Raw genomic sequence first — 19876 nt, 5'->3', positions numbered from 1 at the left:
AGCCTCCCAAGAGGTGGGATTACAGGCACGTGCCACCATGCCCAGTCTCATTTGCTGTCTCTGCGTGTCCCGGGGGCGAGGGCAGCAAGGCAGACCTGGGGATTGAATCCCTAGCCCCTGCGCCTGCTTGCAGGTGCTTTAATCCACTGAGCTATTTGGCCAGCCCCTGAAAAACAAATTTTTAAGTGGAATTTGTCAGATGGCAACAAAATATAGGAATACATTTTCTGATGAAGTGGCTTAGGAAATGGGGCCTTTTTTTTCCCCCCCCGTACCAGGAATCAAACTCAGAACCTCACACTTACCACGCAGATGCTGTGCCACTGAGCTAAGATCCCTAGCCCAGGGAATGGGATCTTCTGTAGTACTGCTAGGGATACTTTCAATTTTAATGCCTTGTTTGAGATAGAGAGTGTAAAATGACATCCATAGATTCATTCTTTTGAAACAGGGCCTTTTCTCTACAGCCTGACCTTCAGCTCACTTTGTAGCGCAGCCTCGTCTCAAACTCACAAGATCCTCTTGCCTCAGCCTCCCAAGTGCTAGAATTACAGGCATACACAATCACACCTGGCTAACATTGGTAGCTATAACTTGAGAATGCTAAGACAACAGAAAATGACAGAATTAATATCACAATTAGAGACAGAGATACTAAGCTACACTCAGTTATTCATTCATTTACTTATGGTGACTTTGGGGCTCAAACCCAGGTCCTTTGCCCTAAGCTGCATACTCAGACCTGTTGTCAGGGACAGAAATACTAAAGTATATTCATTCATTAATTCATTCATTTTTGCAGCCCTGTGTATGAAGCCCAGAGCCATCACACTAAACCACATCCTCAGCGCTACTTTTTGAGACAGGGTCTCACTAAGTCACTAAGTTTCTAGGCTGGGTTGAAACTTTGGCTCCGCATGCCTCAGCCTTCCAGAATACTGGGATTATAAGAATGCACCATTCCACCTGGCATGTAGTCATTTCTTAATTTCAGGATAATACACTGTTATGCCAGTAGAATCCAGAAATATGATTTTCCCTATCACTTTGTACAGAAATATTATACTAGTGGCTGGAGTACTATGTCTTTGTCTCTGACACATTATTGAGTAAAGTAAGTGTATCTGAAGGAAAAATACTCATCAAAGTTTCAGGAGCTATTTTATGGAGAGAGCTAATAAGATCATAACCTGTCTAGTAATTGGAAACATGACAGTCCCTCGGAGCTGTCACTGAACCCTTTTAAAGGTAGGTTTTAGGGCCGGTTGGGCGAGATAGCTCAGCGGACTAAGCACCTGCTTAGGCAAGCGCAGGGCCTGGGTTCCATCCCCCACACCACATACTGTACCAGCCTCACTCCCAGGCGTGCTAGCTGGCCACAGAGTCTGGGAGTGGTGAAGCCCGCCTGTAATCCCATCACAGGAGGATCACTCCGAGTCTGAGCTGTGTGTAATGAGACCCTGTAACAACCAAATGCATTAAAAAATAATAATAATAGAGATAGGTTTTAAGCAGTTAGTATAAAAACATGAAAACCAGGGAATATATTTAATAATACTAAGAAAGTAGACAAAATACATCTACAAAGGTTTTGAATAAAGGAATCAGTTTTCTCCACCGAGCTCATATTTTACTTCTTGGCTCAACATATTGGACATTAGATTGCATGAAGAATGAATTTCATGCATTATACCTGATTTCATTAATCTTCATCAATTTTACATTAGTATATTAAACCTTATGTAAGTATGTCAACCTTACATTATATTATACAAAATCTTGTCAGTATTTCATGGATGTGCTGAAGGCATAGTACACCTATCTTGTAGTGCCTATAAATCCATCAGACTAGGGGCTCTGTCATTAAAAGGAATAAGAAAAGTATGTATAGCAAAGTGATATATGTACTAGTATATTCTTTGTGTTCCTGTTTGATTAATAGTGTGCACATATGTAGTATAGCAGGTAAAATTCTGTTTTGAGACAGAATCTCACTAAGTTTCCCATGCTAAGCTGGAACTTGGAATTATATAAGATTACAAAAAACTTTTATTTTAAGGCCTTAGTAGGTAACAGTTTGGGGGTACACTTTTTTTTTTTTTTTTTTTTTTTGCAGAACCGGGGATGGAACTCAGGCCTTTGTGCTTGCCAGGCAAGCCCTTATTCTACTGAGCCATCTCCCTGGCCCTGGGGGTCCACTTTAAAAAGAAACTTTGTAAAGACTTACTAGTCTAATACATTCTTGATGTTCAGTAAATACTTAAAGGCAGCATTTTGATACCTTGCAAATTTAGTGATTTAATTAAAACAGGACTAGTCAGACTTCCAAATAACAACTACTGCTACCACTGTTACTAATAAGAGTTTCTGTTCAGCTGTTGTTCATATGTAAATTCATATAGTATGTTTCTTTGCATGTATTTAATCATTGCCTGTTGATTGAACACTCAATGTTTCTACTCAAAATTCTAGTTTACGAATGGTGTGTTTAAGCAAAACATCTCAACTCTGAAGGCCTGCATTTAGTGGGAGCTACTTCTTTTTGTATTTTAGGGAAGGGTCTACAGGGTGTTCAGGGTCTCACTACTAGATCAGACTTACAGTGATCTGCCTGTTTACAGCCTTGCAAGAGCTGGGATTACAGGCACGCGCCACCACGCCCAGTCTCAATTGCGCTCTCATCACGTCCCAGGGACGGGGCAGGCAGGGCAGACCTGAGGATTGAATCCCCAGCCCCTGCACCTATTTGCAGGCGCTTGAATCTGCTGAGCTATTTGGAGGCCCCCCATTTTTTAATTATTATTATTTTTTGCTACTTCTTTAGGATGACAGTTTTCAAAAATGGAGCTGCAGATCGGAGGATATTTGACTTTTATTGGCATTTATCATCAGATTGTTTTTCTGATTTACTTTGCTGTAGAAATGCAGAGCTGACTATAGGTCTTTTAATAATACCTATTACTTTGTGGACTTTTTTTTTTTTAAAGGTTTAAATTTTTAATTAAGTGATTGAGGTTTGGAAAATCCTTAAACTATGTCAACCAATTTGTTTAAAAAATCATTACCTTGTTTTTAAAATTACTTTACAGGTAGTAGGCATGAGGATTTAAGTATTTTTGCTTTCTTTGCCAGCTTGTCAGTATAATAGCTTTAATTTGAGTTATGAAGTTATACGAAGTATTTATGACTTTAATACACTTGAATTTATCCACATTTCCACTGACAGTTTAATTTTATTCCTAACCATTAACCCCAAATATCAGTGTTTTCCCACACGCTCTAGTAACATTGAAGAGTTTTTTTAAATTTTTTTTTCCATAATTTTATTGAGAAATAAATAGTAGTGAGACAGTTTCAAATCAAATTGGTAGGACAGTTCCAATAATTAATACATTGCATACTGCCTTCCTAGTGGAATATGGATTTTTTTTTTTTTTTTTTTTTTTTTTTTTTGTGGAACTGGGGATTGAACGCAAGCCCTTGTGCTTGCCAGGGAAGTGCTTATTCCACTGAGCCATCTCCCTGGCCCCAAAGAGTTTGATCTAAATCTGGAAGAGTAAATCTCTCTACACTGGCCATGATCCCTGAATGTTGCTTTATTAATAGTATGGTGGAGCATTGCTAAAATACTACTTCTATGTAAGTTTTAAAGAAATTTCAGTATGGTCAAATAGGTAAACACACTTTGGCAATGTTTATCAATTTTGTGTGCCTTTATCTGCTTGTTTAGCACTTACACTGCCAAGAGTCTTTGTTATATAAACATTGCCATATGCAGAAAAAAAAATAAGTGGTAATGATAAACAGATGGAATAATCCTTTTTATAGTGAAAGATAATAATGTATCAGTAGGTAAATTGTTAAATAAGGTATATCACATTCATATAGTGAAATAAGCAATTACTACCAAAAATAAGGTAGCCATGTATTGACATTTATTTTATTTATTTTTTATTTTACGGTACCGGGGATTGAACTCAGGACCCTGAGCTATCTCACTGGCCCATATATTGACTTAAAGGTAGAAAAAGCAAGTGGTGAATACAAGGTCTAATTGAAAAATACAATAAATGCTTAAATTTTTAAAAATGTGTTACAGGCAAAGACACATTGCAGTTAGAATCTCCCTCAGAATATTATCCCTCTCTTGAAACACATTTATTCCATCATTCTTGCTTGTATTTAAAACAGTTGTGGAAGTCTTTTATAACTGTCTTTACTTGCATTGTCATGGCTGCCTTAATGTCCTAAATTAATGGAAAACATTTTTTGTGGTCATTTTTAACTTTGGAAAGGAACTTGTATATGTATGGTGTCAGATCCAGTGAATAAAATAGAGGAGGACACACCACAATCTTTTAGGAACCTTTCTTTCTGTTGCATGGCATGCAGCAACTGCATTCATCATATTTTTTAAATCACGATTTATAAAAACATTCAAGAAAAAGGACTTGCAGAACTGCTTCAGAATGTGGCAAGAAGAAAAACAATGTGCAGGAGGCCAGGTGTAGTGGCTGACACACTTGTAATCCCAGCCCTCGGGAGCCTGAGGCAGGAGGATTGCTGGGAGTTCACTGTTTTGTTTTGTTTTTCTTTTCTTTCTTTCTTTCTTTCTTTTTTTTTTTTTTTTGCGGAACCGGGGATTGAACTCAGACTCTTGCGCTTGCCGGGGAAGCGCTTATTCCACTGAGCCATCTCCGCATATTTATGGATTTTTTTGTTTGTTCTTGTTTTTGTTTTGGCGGGCTCAGGATGCCCTCAGGGCAGGTCTGGTTTGCCTTGAGGATCTAGGGATCTAACCAAAGCATACTGAGCCTGCTGCTTTGTTTAAGCAGGTACTTAAACAACTGAGCTAATGGGCAGGCCCCCTCCCTGTTATTTATTTATTTTCATTTTATGTATTTGGTATAGGGTCTCACTATGCAGCTCAGACTCACAGTGGTCCTCCAGCTGTCAGCCTCCCCAGTGCTGGGATTACAGGCATGTGCCACCATGGCCAGACTTGGTCACTGGCTTAGCACACTATGGCACATGGGACTGGGATCAAACCCTGGTCCCAGTGCTTGTCAAAGTAGGTGCTTAGTCCGCCGTGATATCTCACCGGCCCTTAACACTGTGAGTTTAGGACCAGCCTGCACCATATAGCAAGACTCTCAAAAAACAAACAAACAAAATGGCAGCAATGATAAAAGTTGTTTGGAGCAGTAGGAAATATTTTGAAGGAGATTAATGACATTGTGTTTTTTACTGTATATTTTGATCATACTTTGTATGGATATTTAAGCACAGAAAAATATTTAGAAAGGAATGCACGGCAATATTGATGTGGGAATGGAGACTGGAAGATGATAGTACTTTGTTATGTATTTCTGTACTGAAAATTTATACCGTAAGTATGTATCAGTTTTGAAACTTAAGAAAAAGTTTCCTATGACACCATAGTATTCAGAGCATATTGGAGACTTCTTTTTGTAATCCTTGTATTACCAACTAATATCTTCTGTGTACGCCTTCTTTTTCTGTTGTTCTGCACACTAGGTCTCACAATAGCAGCTATTTATAGCTAAATTGAGACTTGAGGAGGGCGAATACATGAAGAAACAGTTGACTATAAGATTTGTTTTTGTGCTACTGTAAGTCTCAAACCATTAATAGTGCAAATAGGACTAAGTTCTAAGGGAAATTTATGGGTAAGGATTTTTGTGAAAATCATTTTAGTAGTATTGTATCTATAGAATTATGAAGTGTTAGCACAGAAACATTGTTGTTGTATATGTGAGAGGGAGAGATTAATTTCAATGTGAATTGACTTAAGATGTATGTACGTATGTTACCACACTGACCAATAGAAATTAGTTAAAGCAGAGCTTCGGAAGTTTGGAATGAGTAAAAATGTTAGTAAAGTGATGTATATAAAGTGCTAGGGCAGAGGGTGGGGGAGATAGCTCAGTAGAATAAGCACTTGCCTGGCAAACACAAAGGCCTGAGTTCAGTCCCTGGTTACACACACACACACACACACACACACACACACACAAAATAAAGTGCTAGGGCAGAGACTTTATAAATTAACAACAGCTGGTGAATTAGTGACCATTTATTTAACTGTTACCAGGCTGTAACTACAGATCTTGTAGGGGCTGCTGCTTGGTTTTTTCAGATATAAATCCTCCTTCCTTGAGATGTTTCTTATTACCTAACTTACTGACATTTCCAATACTCTGTTCTGTCTCAGCATATTCAATATCTATATATAGTTTTGAACATTAAAGTAGACATATTTACATTGAGGTCCATTTATTCCTTGTGTCCTCAGTCCTGCTTACTCAGTCTACCACTTCTCTCTACCCTGTGTTTAGTGTTCCCAATGCCACTGGCTATTTTGTATAATGTTTGATTTTGAGTAATTTTTTTTTCTTTTTTCTTTTTTTAGTAATTTTTTTAAATGATAGAGAAGAAAGCTATTTGAACTTGGAGAAGGACATTTGTTTTACTTAAAAAGCTTTATTTTGACCCAGAATCTAGATAGGTTATGTCTTATTCACAAGTTATCTACCTATTATTTGGTATCTGTATTGATGTTTTGATATAAATACTTATTTTAAATTGATTACAAGAAAAAATGAATTGAATTCTCATTGACGGAACTTTCTTCCCCCCAGACCAGAATCCGTAGAAGCTAGCCCTGTGGTAGTTGAGAAATCCAACAGTTATCCCCACCCGTTATATACCAGCAGCTCCCATCATTCACACAGTTACATTGGTTTGCCCTATGCGGTAAGTGTCAAACATTTCTCTGGAAGAGTATTTTTCAAATTTAGAGGTTGAAAAGTGATGTGTTTAATATTATGCTGAAAACTTAGAATTTTAAAAGCACAGTTGTTTTATATTTAACAAGTAGATATGTAACATAAATTGATCTATCCATATTAAGGGGTTAATTTTTAAAAATTATTGCTCTGTAAATTTTATGCAATTAATAATTTGATGAGACCATTGTTCAGGTTATACTATTAATCTGTGCTATGTATTACTAAGTTTTATAGTAATTTACATAGTAAATTATATAGTTGTCATTTGTTGAGCACTTGTTATGTGCCAGGTTAATCTTACTTACTCTTTAAAAACAACCTCTTTTTATTTGTTTAGAGTTTTTTTGTTTTTTTTTTTTTGTGGTACCAGGGATTGAACTCGGGACCTTGTGCTTGCTAGGCAGGTGCTTATGCCACTGAGCTATCTTCCCGGCCCCAAAACAACCTCATGAAATGTAGTTTTCATCCCTGTTACATAGCTGAAACAGTAAAAGCTTATTTAAGTTAATTTATTTGCTATTACATAGCTAGTAGGAGGCAGAGTTTACATTTAGTTTTAGAACTGGACATGTTTGTGATATTATAAAGGTAAATTATGAGAACCTTTTTTTATTTGGACCAGATTAAATAGAACGAGGGCCAGGGAGATGGCTCAGTAAAATAAGCACTTCCCTGGCAAGCACAAGGGCCTGAGTTCAATCCCTGGTTCTGCAAAAAAAAAAAAAAAAAAAAAAAGTACCAGTTTTTAAAAATCCCATATTATGTGCTTTACAATAATAGTATGTGTTCTTTTGCTTTTTTGTTATTCTTATCCTCTGTATTTTATTGGTTTATTATTATTTTTATTTTTTAGTTTTTGAACTTTCTGCAAAGCTTTATTCCCGAGGGGCGCAGTCCTTCCTGGCAGCTGCCTTCCTCGTGGCGGCCAGCACATTGCTCAGCTCCTCACGCTTCCTCTTGGTGCAGATGTGCGTCCCCACCCTTTTCTTGATGAACTTGAGGGTGCACTTGTCCTTGGAGACCTTGAGCAGCTCCATGGCGCACTGCTCACTCGTAGGGGACAAAGCCACACATCTCCTGGATCATACCCCACATGAACTTGGTGTGTCTGGTCAGGCATCCACTACGGCAGCTGTGCCTGGGTGTGCTCACATTCTTAGTCACTTTGTGGCCCTTGTTGAGGCCCACGGCCATGGGATAGCGGAGGGCCTTGGCTACTGCTCTTCAGTGATTGCTGTGGCCTCCTGAGGGTTTAAAAACCGTCTTTATTCTCATGTCATGTACCTACTTTCATCTTGAAGATGAAGCCACGTGACCAAAGAACTGTGAAGAATCTTCTGATTTAGGGAGGGGAGATGGTGTTGATGTGAGGGCTATTCCCCCACCCTGTAGCTATATTAACTTAACCAATGTGGTGTAAGATCTCACCTCATCAGCTGGGTGTGATAGCACACACCTTTAATCCCAGCATTCAGGCTGAAGCAGGAGGGATGCCACAAGGTGAGGCCAGCCTGGGCTATGAAGTGAGTTCAAAGCTACCCTTAACTTCATAACAAGACCCTGTCTCCAAAAAAAAAAAAAAAAAATTTCGCTTCATCAAATCATTATTGTAAAGATATTCAAGAAGAAATGGGCCAATTTCATATCTCTTGAGTCTTCAAAGTAATGGTTGGATTTTAAGTTACTGAGCTCACGTTGTGCTGTATTTGTGTTCCCTTATCCAGGACCATAATTATGGTGCTCGTCCTCCTCCAACACCTCCAGCTTCCCCTCCTCCATCAGTTCTTATTAGCAAAAATGAAGTAGGCATATTTACCACTCCTAATTTTGATGAAACTTCCAGTGCTACTACAATCAGCACATCTGAGGATGGAAGTTATGGTACTGATGTAACCAGGTGCATATGTGGTTTTACACATGATGATGGATACATGATCTGTTGTGACAAATGCAGGTAAAATATCTCATACCATTAGCTTATTTTTCTTGAATGCTTCTAACCTTGATTGTTAATTTGGAAATGATAACTAAAGTCATTTTTGGAGAAATTAATGGACACATTTTTAAGTGGTACTCTGCTACTATTTATGCAAAATGTTTTGTTCCTAGAAAAAAGCCTTTATTGAAAGAAGCTATCTTAGAGCCTGTTAGAAATCCCCATTGTGAGTTAAGTAACAATCAGTTCTGAACGCTATTCATTTGGGATCATCTCTCTTTTTACTTAGGCAGCAGTAATATAAGTACATATATAAGAGTAGACAAGTTAGAAATGAGAGAAGAATTGAGTCCCTTGTATTTCTGTTGGAATCATTTGTGCTGTGTAGTCAACTGTGATTTTCCAGTTTAAGGGAATTAAAACTTTTGATTGATGTTTGCTTGACCTGACTCTCTCACCTCCTTTTGACTTGAACCTTGCAGCACTCTGGAGTCTTCTTGTACCAGAACCACAGTCTCCCCTCCCCCCAACCCTGGTTCAACCACCACGAAAGGCCTCTTCCCCTAGAGAAGGTGTGATTGGGACAGAAAGTGGGGTTTTTCTTTCAGTTTTTTTGTTTTTGCTTTTGGTGGTTTCTTTGGTTTGTTTGTTGTTTTAGCGGGAGGGATTTGGGGAGGATGGAGAGGGCACAGTAGGATTTCAGCCTTAAAGTTGTTGAGTTCAGCCCATGTAAGTGGGGAGCAGAGTATTTCAGCAGTGCATTGGAGAGTGCAAGAAAGTTTGGTAGCATTACAGAACTTCCTGGGTTCGTGTCTTTATGGCATAGCTGTGTGATTTGAAGTAGTAGGGTTTATTTCTGTATTTGAATGTGAGTATAAAAATGCATCTTGGAGCCAAGTATAAATTTATAGTATTTGTAACATTGTTCCCACCTACTAGAGTAAATGATTAGGAGTTGCAAATTAAAGTGCCTTGTAGATTGTATTTGATATTTTTTCTGTGGAAGGTTATTAATATAAATACTTCAAATTTATTTTAATAATATACTATAATATCTTCTCAGATTTAAAGATAAACTTATATTATGATATATATCATTACCCCAAGTAATGACCTCAGTAAATTTACTTAGGGTTTAAAAATCCAAAAAACAACTTCAGTTACTTACTGCTTTTCTTATATTAGAAAGTGTCAAGTTTATTAGAGCCAGTCTTTTAACCAATCATCTGATGGAAAAATTACACACTATATGGCAGTGTTTTATTTTAATATGTAATCTAAGCAGTGTTTTTCTTTTGATTAAGTTACAGTGATCTGTAAATATGCATTTGTCTTTATTAGAGAACAGTGAAATTGTCCTTAGAGGGATGGATATATATATATATATATATATATATATATATCCATCTGTACATTCTTTTAGGACAACTTCACAGTGTTCGGATTATTCAAGGTATTTGCTTCTCAGTGACTGCGATTGTTATGACTCTCTGACCCCTCTCACCCCTCCTTTTCCCCATCCTTTCTCTGATTAGTTTTTTCTGTTGTTCAACCTTTAGTGTACTGCAAGGCTTGCTTTTTCTCTTTTCTTTTCTTTTTTCTCTTTTTCTTTCATGTATTTGGTACAGGGCCTCACTGTTTTTCGGCCTACCCAGCACTGGGATTACAGGCCTGTGCTACCTCCCCTGGTCTTGGCAGCCAGCTCAGCATGCCCAAGGGCAGGGCTCTGGCATGGCATGTGCCAAGGATTGAACCCTGGTCCCTGCACCTGATCAGGCTCTAGTCCGCTGAACCATCCCATTGGCACAATAGTTCTTTTTTTAATGAAGTATGAAATGTTGGGAAAGCCTGTCAGTTGTTCATTTTGCTTTTTTTAAAATTAGCTTCTTTATTAATACTATATGCCACTAAAATCATTAATGTTGATAGAGGAAATCTACACACATCCCAACAATCCAAGCACTGTCTGTTCTGACTGTATTTAACGTACTTTTAACCCCTCCCTTGATTTTACAAAATGAACATTCTCTTCATATATATCTACCACTGTCAGACCTCCTTCCTTCTGTTAATTGATAAATACTACAATAATGTTTTTGCGTCCTTTTTCTTAAGAGCAAGGTTCTCGTCACACCCAGTGTTCTCTCCAGGTACTTGTCCCATCAGTTCCACATGGTGTGAACATCTCCACTTTGTGATTTACAGCTTTTATGTTTTAAAAAGGAATTTATTTCATGCATCCTGTATTTACTTAGGAATTTATTTTATGTATCCTATATTTGCCCTCTTATTTTTACATCTCAAAATTTTATCTCCCTGATGCTGTATTTTTGTGAATTTCTCATAGCACGTTTTCCAGTGCTAAACTCAAAGTAGGCATTTATGAAGTGATAGTTAAATGGAATATCAAGTCTTAAATATGGTTTTAATGTTTTATCTACTCCCTTATCCTTTTTTTCCTTTTAAGTGTTTGGCAACATATTGACTGCATGGGGATCGACAGGCAGCATATTCCTGATACATATCTATGTGAACGTTGTCAGCCTAGGTAAGCTGTACAGATCTGATAAGACTGCCAGTAATTTTGCTGGAAAAATTAATAGGATTTAAATAAATCACTGTACAGTGGTACCTCAGTTCACGAACACTTTTGTTTGCAAATAATTTTTTCCTAAACAGAAGCATTTGGCAGAATTTTGTCTCTGCTTGCAAGCTCCGCATTGCATGACAAACGTGACCACAGCCATCTTTCCCACACAAGCAAGGATGTGACCATCTTTTTCAGAATCATAGCACAAATTAAGTTCGTAAAACAAGGCACCACTGTATTTCATTAATTTTAAGGTGTATTTTTTCGTTTTTATGTGTACTATTTATATATTAATATCTCTAAAATGAAGATTTTTTTCACTGATAGCATGCTATAGTTTACAAATATTAAATATAGTATAATATTTCATACATTTGTAGGGATGTATGAAATAATAATGCTTTTTCCAAGTGCTGTATCTTTTTTTCACTGGAATATGCTATACGAATAGCATACAATGCTACCTTGGTTACATGTAAAATTTGGTTGGTCTTATCATTTTTTCTGTGTATAGTATTGGGGGTCCCCTCAATTTCTGTTTTGTTTTTTAAATGTGTTATGAACATTTGTAAACCTATGCAAAATAGTATAGTGAACTCACATGAATGTAGTACTACCCTACATTTAGTATTTATCAAAAAATTTTAGTAATTATCAAAAAACTGTTTTAACTACATTTAAGCTAAAATATGTGAATATGTATATATAGTGTCTAGGTTTGAACAACACAAAATAATTAAAATGTCACGTAATTACTTCATGGCTTAATCCTAAAGAGTAACAACACCAATACTAGCACCACGTAGGATAATATAAAGCAGCTTAGAAATCTATTCTCCTTAGAGTGCAGTCTATGTGGTGTATAATTTATTCTGTTTGAAATCTTTTGAAAGAATTTCATGATTATAACACCATCTGGATCCACATATTATTTGATTATCAGTTTTATTTTTTATTTTCATTTAGTTTTTTTCTGTTACTGTTGTGATACCTGGCACTTTTTTTTTTTTTTTTAAATTAGCTTCTTAATCATCATCTAGAATTCAGTTTTGGTTTGATGTTAAACTTTTTGAGTAATGGTCAACTATGTTATGGATTTTCTTTTAAAAAAAATACAGAAATCTTGCCTGTCCTTATCTAGGTTACCCTCATGGTAACATCTTTTGAAACTGTTAATAAAATATCATAACTGGCACTGTAACATTGATATAACATTAAAGAGTAAGGGTGTAGAACATTTCCATGGCTGCAGTTACAGCTAATCTATGCTTCATTTCTATAATTCAGTCATTTCAAAATGTTATGTCAAAAAAAAAAAAATGTCATGTCAATGAAACTATTGTATGTGACCTTTTTGGAGTGGCTTTTTTCACTCAGTGTTATTCCTGTAGAGCTGCCTGATTTGTTGCATGTGTGACAATTATGTTCTTTTTTATTGCTGATAGTAGTATGATATATATGTAGTAGTACACTTTTTTTTTTGCAGAACTGGGGATTGAACTCAGATCCTTGCGCTTGTCAGGGAGGTGCTTATTCTACTGAGCCATCTCCCAGGCCCTACACTTTTGCTTAACCATTCATCCATGGAAGAACATTTAGATTGTTTATGTTTTTATAGACTATTACAAATAAAGTTGCTATGAACATTTGTGTATAGATTTTCATGTGAATTTGAATAATTTTCTTTCCCTCTGGAAATTATGCCTATGATTGTGATAATTTGGATGTATGGTAGTTTCATAAGAAATTGTAAAACTTTTTCATAAAGGCTATACCATTTTACATTGCCATCAGAAATGTATCAGTAATCTATTTTGAGAAATCTTTTTTGTTTTCATAATTGTATACATTACAATTATAATAGAAGTAGTTCTGTTATTCTGAAATCAAATATATGAAACAAGATATATTCAAATTAGTCTAATTTCTGTCTTTATTCCTTTTATCCCAGAAATGATAGTTGTAAAAATGGATTTTTCCTTCCATTGCTTGTTCTCTTACATGTAGATCTGTACCTCTGCATTTGTGTCCCTTCCTACCTAGATGAGCAGAAGCATATTAAGACAGAGTACTTGTTACATGTGATTTTCTTCTTTTAAAAATAAATGCTGATTGAGCCGGGGAGATGGCTCAGTGGAATAAGCACTTCCCTAGCAAGCGCAAGGACCTGAGTTCAGTCCCTGGTTCCGCAAAAAATAAATAAATAAATAAATAAATAAATAAATAAATAAATAAATGCTGAAGTCAGGCAATGGTGATAGTGCATACATGAGTACATAGCAGGACCATGTCTCAGAGCAGAAGTCATATGGGGATCATAGTGGCGTAGAGTGACTCATCTCCCCATTTAGCCTCATGGCACATTTTTGCATGTACTATATAGTTCACTTAACTAGTCCCTTTCTGTGGGAGCTTTTGTTTGTAATCTTCTGTTATTGCAAATAGAAGGAGGATTACTTACTCATTTTGCTAGATTTTATCATAGCCGCCTCCAGTAAGAGCCTCATAGTTTTGAATTCCCACCAGTAATGGAAAAGCATACCTATTATCCCAAACCTCACAACAAGAGTATTTCACAGAGTTGAATTTTTGCCAGTTTTGTTAGGTGAGAATTGGTAATAACAGTGTAAATTTTGCATCCCCCCTCCCCCTTTTGAGGCAGGGTCTCATTGTGTAGCTAAGGCTGCCCTTGAACTTACATTATTCCTCTTGCTTCCACCCCTTGAGTGTTAGGATCACAGACTTCTGCCACTGTGCCCAGATTTGCATTTCTCTTATTCCGAGTGAAGTTTTCTCTTATTTTTGTTTTGTTAGTTATTAGTACTTTTTTCTTTTTTACTGTAAAGAGGCTAAAAGGGGGCTGGGGATTTAGTTTGGTGATACAGTGCCTGCCTGGCAAGTGTGAGATCCTGCATTCAATTCCAAGTACCCCCCAAAAAAGAGAGGAAAAAAATTCAAAAACAAGAAAATAGGGAGTTATTAGTATTCTGCCAGATAGTTTTTGTTTTTGTTTTTTGTTTTGTAGAACTGGGAATTGAACTCAGGCCCTTGCGCTTGCCAGGCAATCACTTATTTTACTGAGCTATCTCCCTGGTCCCTCTTCCAGATAGTTTTTGATGGAATGTCTGTTGATGAATTTAGAAAAGCTAGTTAAAAACTAGCTTATTGGAAAGGCAGTTGCGAGAGCATGCTACTTATCATTCTGTGATAGTAAAGATTGTTGTCTCACATAGTAGGATGATAATTACATGTTCTAGTAGACATTAAGGCAAATCTTTACTGAATTGTGGTCATTTTAGTCTAGAGGCTCTTTTTCTCCTTTGAGAATAATCTAGTATTATTCAGTCTCTTGGGTAGCGTTTACCATCAAAAAGTTGGGGAAAATGTAAAAGAATTGCTATCAATTATGTAGTTCATTGCCAGGGGCTGGCAGAGGTTCATGTGGTTATTTTGTCCGTTAAATGTTTATAGTGTTTATTATTTCAAGAGTGAGAAAAATATGAGGTATAATGTACAGTAGATACTAATTTAGCATTATACATTTAAGAAAGTGATTTTAGTTGTATTATTAACCTCATGCCTTTATTTATTTAGCCAGCTCAGCCCGCCCTAGGGGTGGGGCCAGCGCAGCATGTGGTACCAAGGATCAAACCTGTGCTTTGCCTAAGCTTGCCTAAGCAGGCACTTTAGACTGTTGAGCTATCTCACTGGCCCATGCCTTTTTTCAGACGTCTTGCTTTACACATTTTGAAAAAAAAGTACTTATTTCTTAATAAAAATTTATTATTTGAACAAAAGAAATGGAGTCACTTAACAGTACAGTTAACATTTAAAATAGATATGCTTTACATCTGTCTTTGTGAGAATGTGAAAAGTAACCATGGTAATATTTTAATGTAGGAGTCTGGATAAAGAGAGGGCAGTGCTACTACAACGCCGGAAAAGGGAAAATATGTCAGGTGGGTAAAGTACCTGCATTAAATTATAATTAGTGTGATTGAGAAAACACATGGCCTGTATATTTTTAGCTACGTGTAAACCCCTACTGATAAATTTTAATTGCATATTTTGTTTATGATCTTGGGTGATTTAAAATATTCTTTCTAATAGATTGATGAATAAGTATGTACTTACCTTAGGAAACAAGGAAACATGAAGAAAACAAAATAAAAAAATTAAATCATCTACAGTTTGCATACATATAGGTAGTTTATTGTTTTCAAAAAGCATAGTAGGGCCAGGGAGATGGCTCAGTGGAATAAGCGCTTCCCTGGCAAGTGCAAGGGCCTGAATTCAATCCCTGGTTCTGTGGAAAAAAATAGTTCCAAAAAGCATAGTATGTTTTTCAAAAAGATGGTGATCCATTAGTTTATTACGTGAAATAGTATTTTTTTCATGATTAAAGACAGAATTTTCTAAATTCTATGTAATATATGTCACAGTTTTCATTTGCCTTAAAACATGTTTGAGTAGAACCAATATAACTGGTTTTAAATAATTATTTATTCAACCATTCCTCTTTGATGAATATTTTGGTTGTTTTTAATGTTCCTTTTTTAAATTAGAAACAGTCTTTCAGTGAAACCCTCATGTGTAAGCTTTTTGTACTTTTTTTTTTTTTTTTTTGCTTTTCTTTAAAGCAAGGTTTCACTATGTAGTTCAGACTGGTCTTGAACTCACAATGATCCTCCTCCATCAACCTCCCTTGTGCTGGGTTCATAGGTGTGTGCTGCCACGCCTAGCTCATACTTCCTTGGCTACATCTCTAGAAATGGGGTGGCTGAGTTGAGTGGTTAAGTACTTGTATAATTGTTAGATACAGCTAAATTTCCTCCCATAGGAAATTTCAAAACACTGCTGGCAATCTGTGAGAGTTCTTGTTTCCCACAAGCACTTGTTTTTGGTCATACCAAAACTTTTGGACCCTTTAAAAGTTTGTTATGTGAGAAACAATGTCTTAGTTCACACTCCTATGAGCGGTGTGAGCGAAGATGTGATAAAGGTGCTTATTCTGCAGAAAGATGGAGGTAGTAGTGCTCTGCCTATGGAGTGCAGTTTTGAGCATTTGGAATAACAGTGTTAAATGTGCAGTGACTTTGCTTTGCATTTGAAGATGGTGACACCAGTGCAACAGAGAGTGGTGATGAAGTCCCTGTGGAGCTGTACACTGCATTCCAGCACACACAAACCTCAGTTGCTTTAACTGCGTCCAGAGCTTCCACAGGCAGTGATAAACGAAGGAAAAAGAGTGGGGAGAAGGAGCAAAACATCTCAAAATGTAAAAAGGTATGTTTTTGCTTCTCTGTAGATGAAAAGATAGTAGCTGGGAGTGAACTTGAACTTGCACTGATCCTCCTGCCTTAAGAATATAGGGTGAAAATTGCCTGTCATCTAGCATTTTTACAGTAGGTTTTTTGTGTTTAGGTATGTTTAGATACACAAATATCATTATGTTACAGTTGCCTACATAAACATACTGTCTAGGTTTGCAGCCTAGGATCCATAGGCCACACTGTTGAGCCGAGGTGTGGATGACATTATGCCTTTTAGGTTGTGTAAGTGCAGCCTGTAGTATTTGCAATAAATATGAAAGAGCTTAATGATATATTTCTTAGAATGTATCCTGGTTGTTAAGCAATATGTGATTGTAATTGTTGAGAAAGATTTTTGTTATATGTTAAAAAATACTTTCACAATAAATATATTGCTATTGTAGAGTGAAATTATACCTAGATATGAAATCAAGGCTTCTAAATCTCCCCTTCTCCTTAAATAATTTTGCATGATGTATTTGGTTATTTAACAGAGATCATATACTTTTAAATACATGTTTCATTTTCTAGTTTTACCTCCCTGTGTAAAATCAGCTTGATTATAGCACTCGTTTTTCTTTTTTTTTTTTTGTTTTTGTTTTTGTGTACTGGGAATCAAATGTTGGACCTTGTGTTTGTCGGGCAGATGCTGTAAGCCTGAGCGACATTCCTGGCCCTGTAGCACCTTTATGTGTGTGTCCCTATTCCTGTTCTACTTGTCTTTTATCCAGTGTGGACAAGTCACTGTCTATCCACATTCTTATCTTGCTTATGCTGATTCTTTTACCATTTTGAATATTCTGTTCTCTAACTTTATTTCCTATTAAACTGAGGTCCACCCATCTCAAGTACTACTGCTTCCATAAAACTTGTTTGCTCACCAGGTATGGTCTTTGTCAGACCATTTGAACCTTCTATTCCAGCACTTAATCACATTTTGCGTTATTTCATTATTATTGTCCTCAAATATGATAGATTATAATTTACAAAGAGGCTGTTCAGTGCATTAGGAACTCAGTATTGACTTACCTTTTTGTCTATTGTTTTCAGATTTTGTATTCCTTGTTGTATAAAAGTTACTTGGAAATTTGATCTTTGGTTTGTTGAGATAGGGTCTGGCTGCACTACCCAAGCTGACCTTGAACTTGCAGTGATCCTCCTTCCTTAACCTTCTGAGTGCTGGGTTATAGGCATGTGCCACTATGCCTGGCTATGTGTATTTCTGTTTTATTGGGTGTTTAACGTGAATAAACCCTGCGTTTCAATGGCATCATGTTTACTTCAGAATATTGCTGTGTGTTTAAAATGGAGTATAGTTTTCAGGATTTAAGTTAGTAGTACTTTACAGTGATTGGAAGAGGGGAAAAAGAATCTAGGAATTGAGCATAAAAGATAACTAGTATGGTCTTCTGAAAAATTATTTGGGGGCAATATGTAATATAAAATATTTATCACAAAGTTACAGTTTTACTCTTCCTTTAGCCTACCCTTATGGCTAAATGTGAAGAGAGTTAGCAATAAATATTCTGGATAGATGACACCTTTTACATATTTATAGAATTCTACGAAAATATTTTTGGTATCTTATCAACTCAAGATGTTGGCATGAGGTATTAAATGACATTGTTGGGGGCCTGCCCCTTAGCTCAGTTCTCTAAGTGGCTGCTTCAACAGAGCAGTCAGGCTCAGGTTGCTGTGGTTTGATCCCCACAACTCAAGCCAGCCAAACCTGCCCTGAAAGCACTGGGAGAAAAAAAAAAAAAGAAAAGACATAGTTTTTTTTTTTAGTTTCATGAAAATCTTTGTCAGCAAATATTATTACTCAGAAATGTTCTATTATTAGGTCAAGTGTCCCTAATCTGAAAATCTGAAGTGTGGAAAACTTCAAAATCTGAAAAACTTTCAAAAAGTTTTAGATTTTGAATTTTGAGATTTGGGGTACTCAACTTTTACATTACAGTTTGTAAAAATAATCCAAAATTGACCCATCTGCCAAGAAATCCAATTGGAAAGACTTCTAGTTTCAAGAATTTGAAGAATAACCCCAACATTCAGGAAGCAGAGGCAGGAGGATTGCTGTGAATTCAAGGCCAGTCACACTACATGGTGAGACCCTGCCTTTAAAAAAAGAAAAGAAAAGAACAAAAGAGAAAAACAGGCATGGGAGATGGCTTAGTGGCATAAGTGCCTGCCTGGCAAGCATAAAATCCTGAGTTTGATCCCTGGTACCAAAACTAAAATAAAACAGTAATAAAAAATTCCAATAAGGGATGCTATACTCAAATCTGTACCATTTCTCTGTCAATGTTTCCTGTCTACAACAAACTTATGTCTTCTTTGACTATCGCTTTGTCTGTCTGTCTGTCTTAACACAGTCAGTACCCAAGTTCTAAAATTTTTTGGTCATCTTTATTCTTTATCATCCATATTTATCCTAAAAGTTTTAATAGTTCTCCTTTGAAATATCTCTGATATATTTTTGGCTCTTTTGCTGCTACAAACCTAGACTAAACTCCTAGTAGCTCGTAATAATAGAGGTACTATAGTTGCTTTCTTTTCACCCTTGATATTTCTTACTTTATTTTCTTCCCTCTACATTGTGCATTTGGTTATCTGATTTCATGTAAATACTGTTGTCATGTGCATTTTCTGCTCAGAGGTATTCTGTTGCTTATTTAGAGTGAAGCATACAGTACAATATTGAGGTCAGAATCATAAAAGCTGACTTTTTAAATAAGGCTTCTGTGACTTACATTGATACTTTTAGAATCAGTGTATTCCACTACTTTTCAGCAGGTAAAAGTATGTTACATTAACTTCTTCTTGAATGTTACAAAATTTCTTCCTGTTTCATAGCTTCTTTTTGTACCAGTCTTGTATTCTTTTTATTTGTCTGAGCATATGCATTCTGGAAAGGCCACATAACTCTGTCCCCTTTACAGAAAGATTTTTTTCTCCCTGTTATAAAAAGGCCTCCTCTTTTAAACATGTCATCTGTGCATAAGATTATTACTGAAATATTTTTGGATCTCTGTTGCTCTTCTTTCCATAGTACAAGGATGGAACCAATAGTCTCATGATGCTAGGCAAGTTCTCTACCACTGAGCTACAATCCCCAGACTAAAATCAAGTCTTAACTAACTGGATTTAGTAGCTGAGTGGGCTCTCTTAAGTAAATATTTATTGAATAAATTCAGCTCTGTTTATTTATTTATTTTTTTTAAAG

At 36.3% G+C, this 19876-nt stretch overlaps 1 protein-coding gene across 1 annotated transcript in view; it reads left to right on the top strand.

The window, feature by feature from the left end:
• Kmt2e (lysine methyltransferase 2E) overlaps positions 1–19876 on the top strand; it is a 107601-nt gene that overhangs the window by 55455 nt on the left and 32270 nt on the right. Inside the window, exons 3-7 of the mRNA XM_023719498.1 lie at positions 6663–6777; positions 8537–8766; positions 11216–11296; positions 15239–15297; positions 16452–16624. Of these exons, the coding sequence (XP_023575266.1) occupies positions 6663–6777; positions 8537–8766; positions 11216–11296; positions 15239–15297; positions 16452–16624 (658 nt within the window). The remainder of the gene's footprint in view (positions 1–6662; positions 6778–8536; positions 8767–11215; positions 11297–15238; positions 15298–16451; positions 16625–19876) is intronic.

This window comes from Octodon degus, unplaced genomic scaffold (genome assembly GCF_000260255.1).
Source record: "Octodon degus isolate 3935 unplaced genomic scaffold, OctDeg1.0 scaffold00068, whole genome shotgun sequence".
NCBI lineage: Eukaryota > Metazoa > Chordata > Mammalia > Rodentia > Octodontidae > Octodon > Octodon degus.
This window is presented reverse-complemented; position numbering and strand designations above follow the sequence as displayed.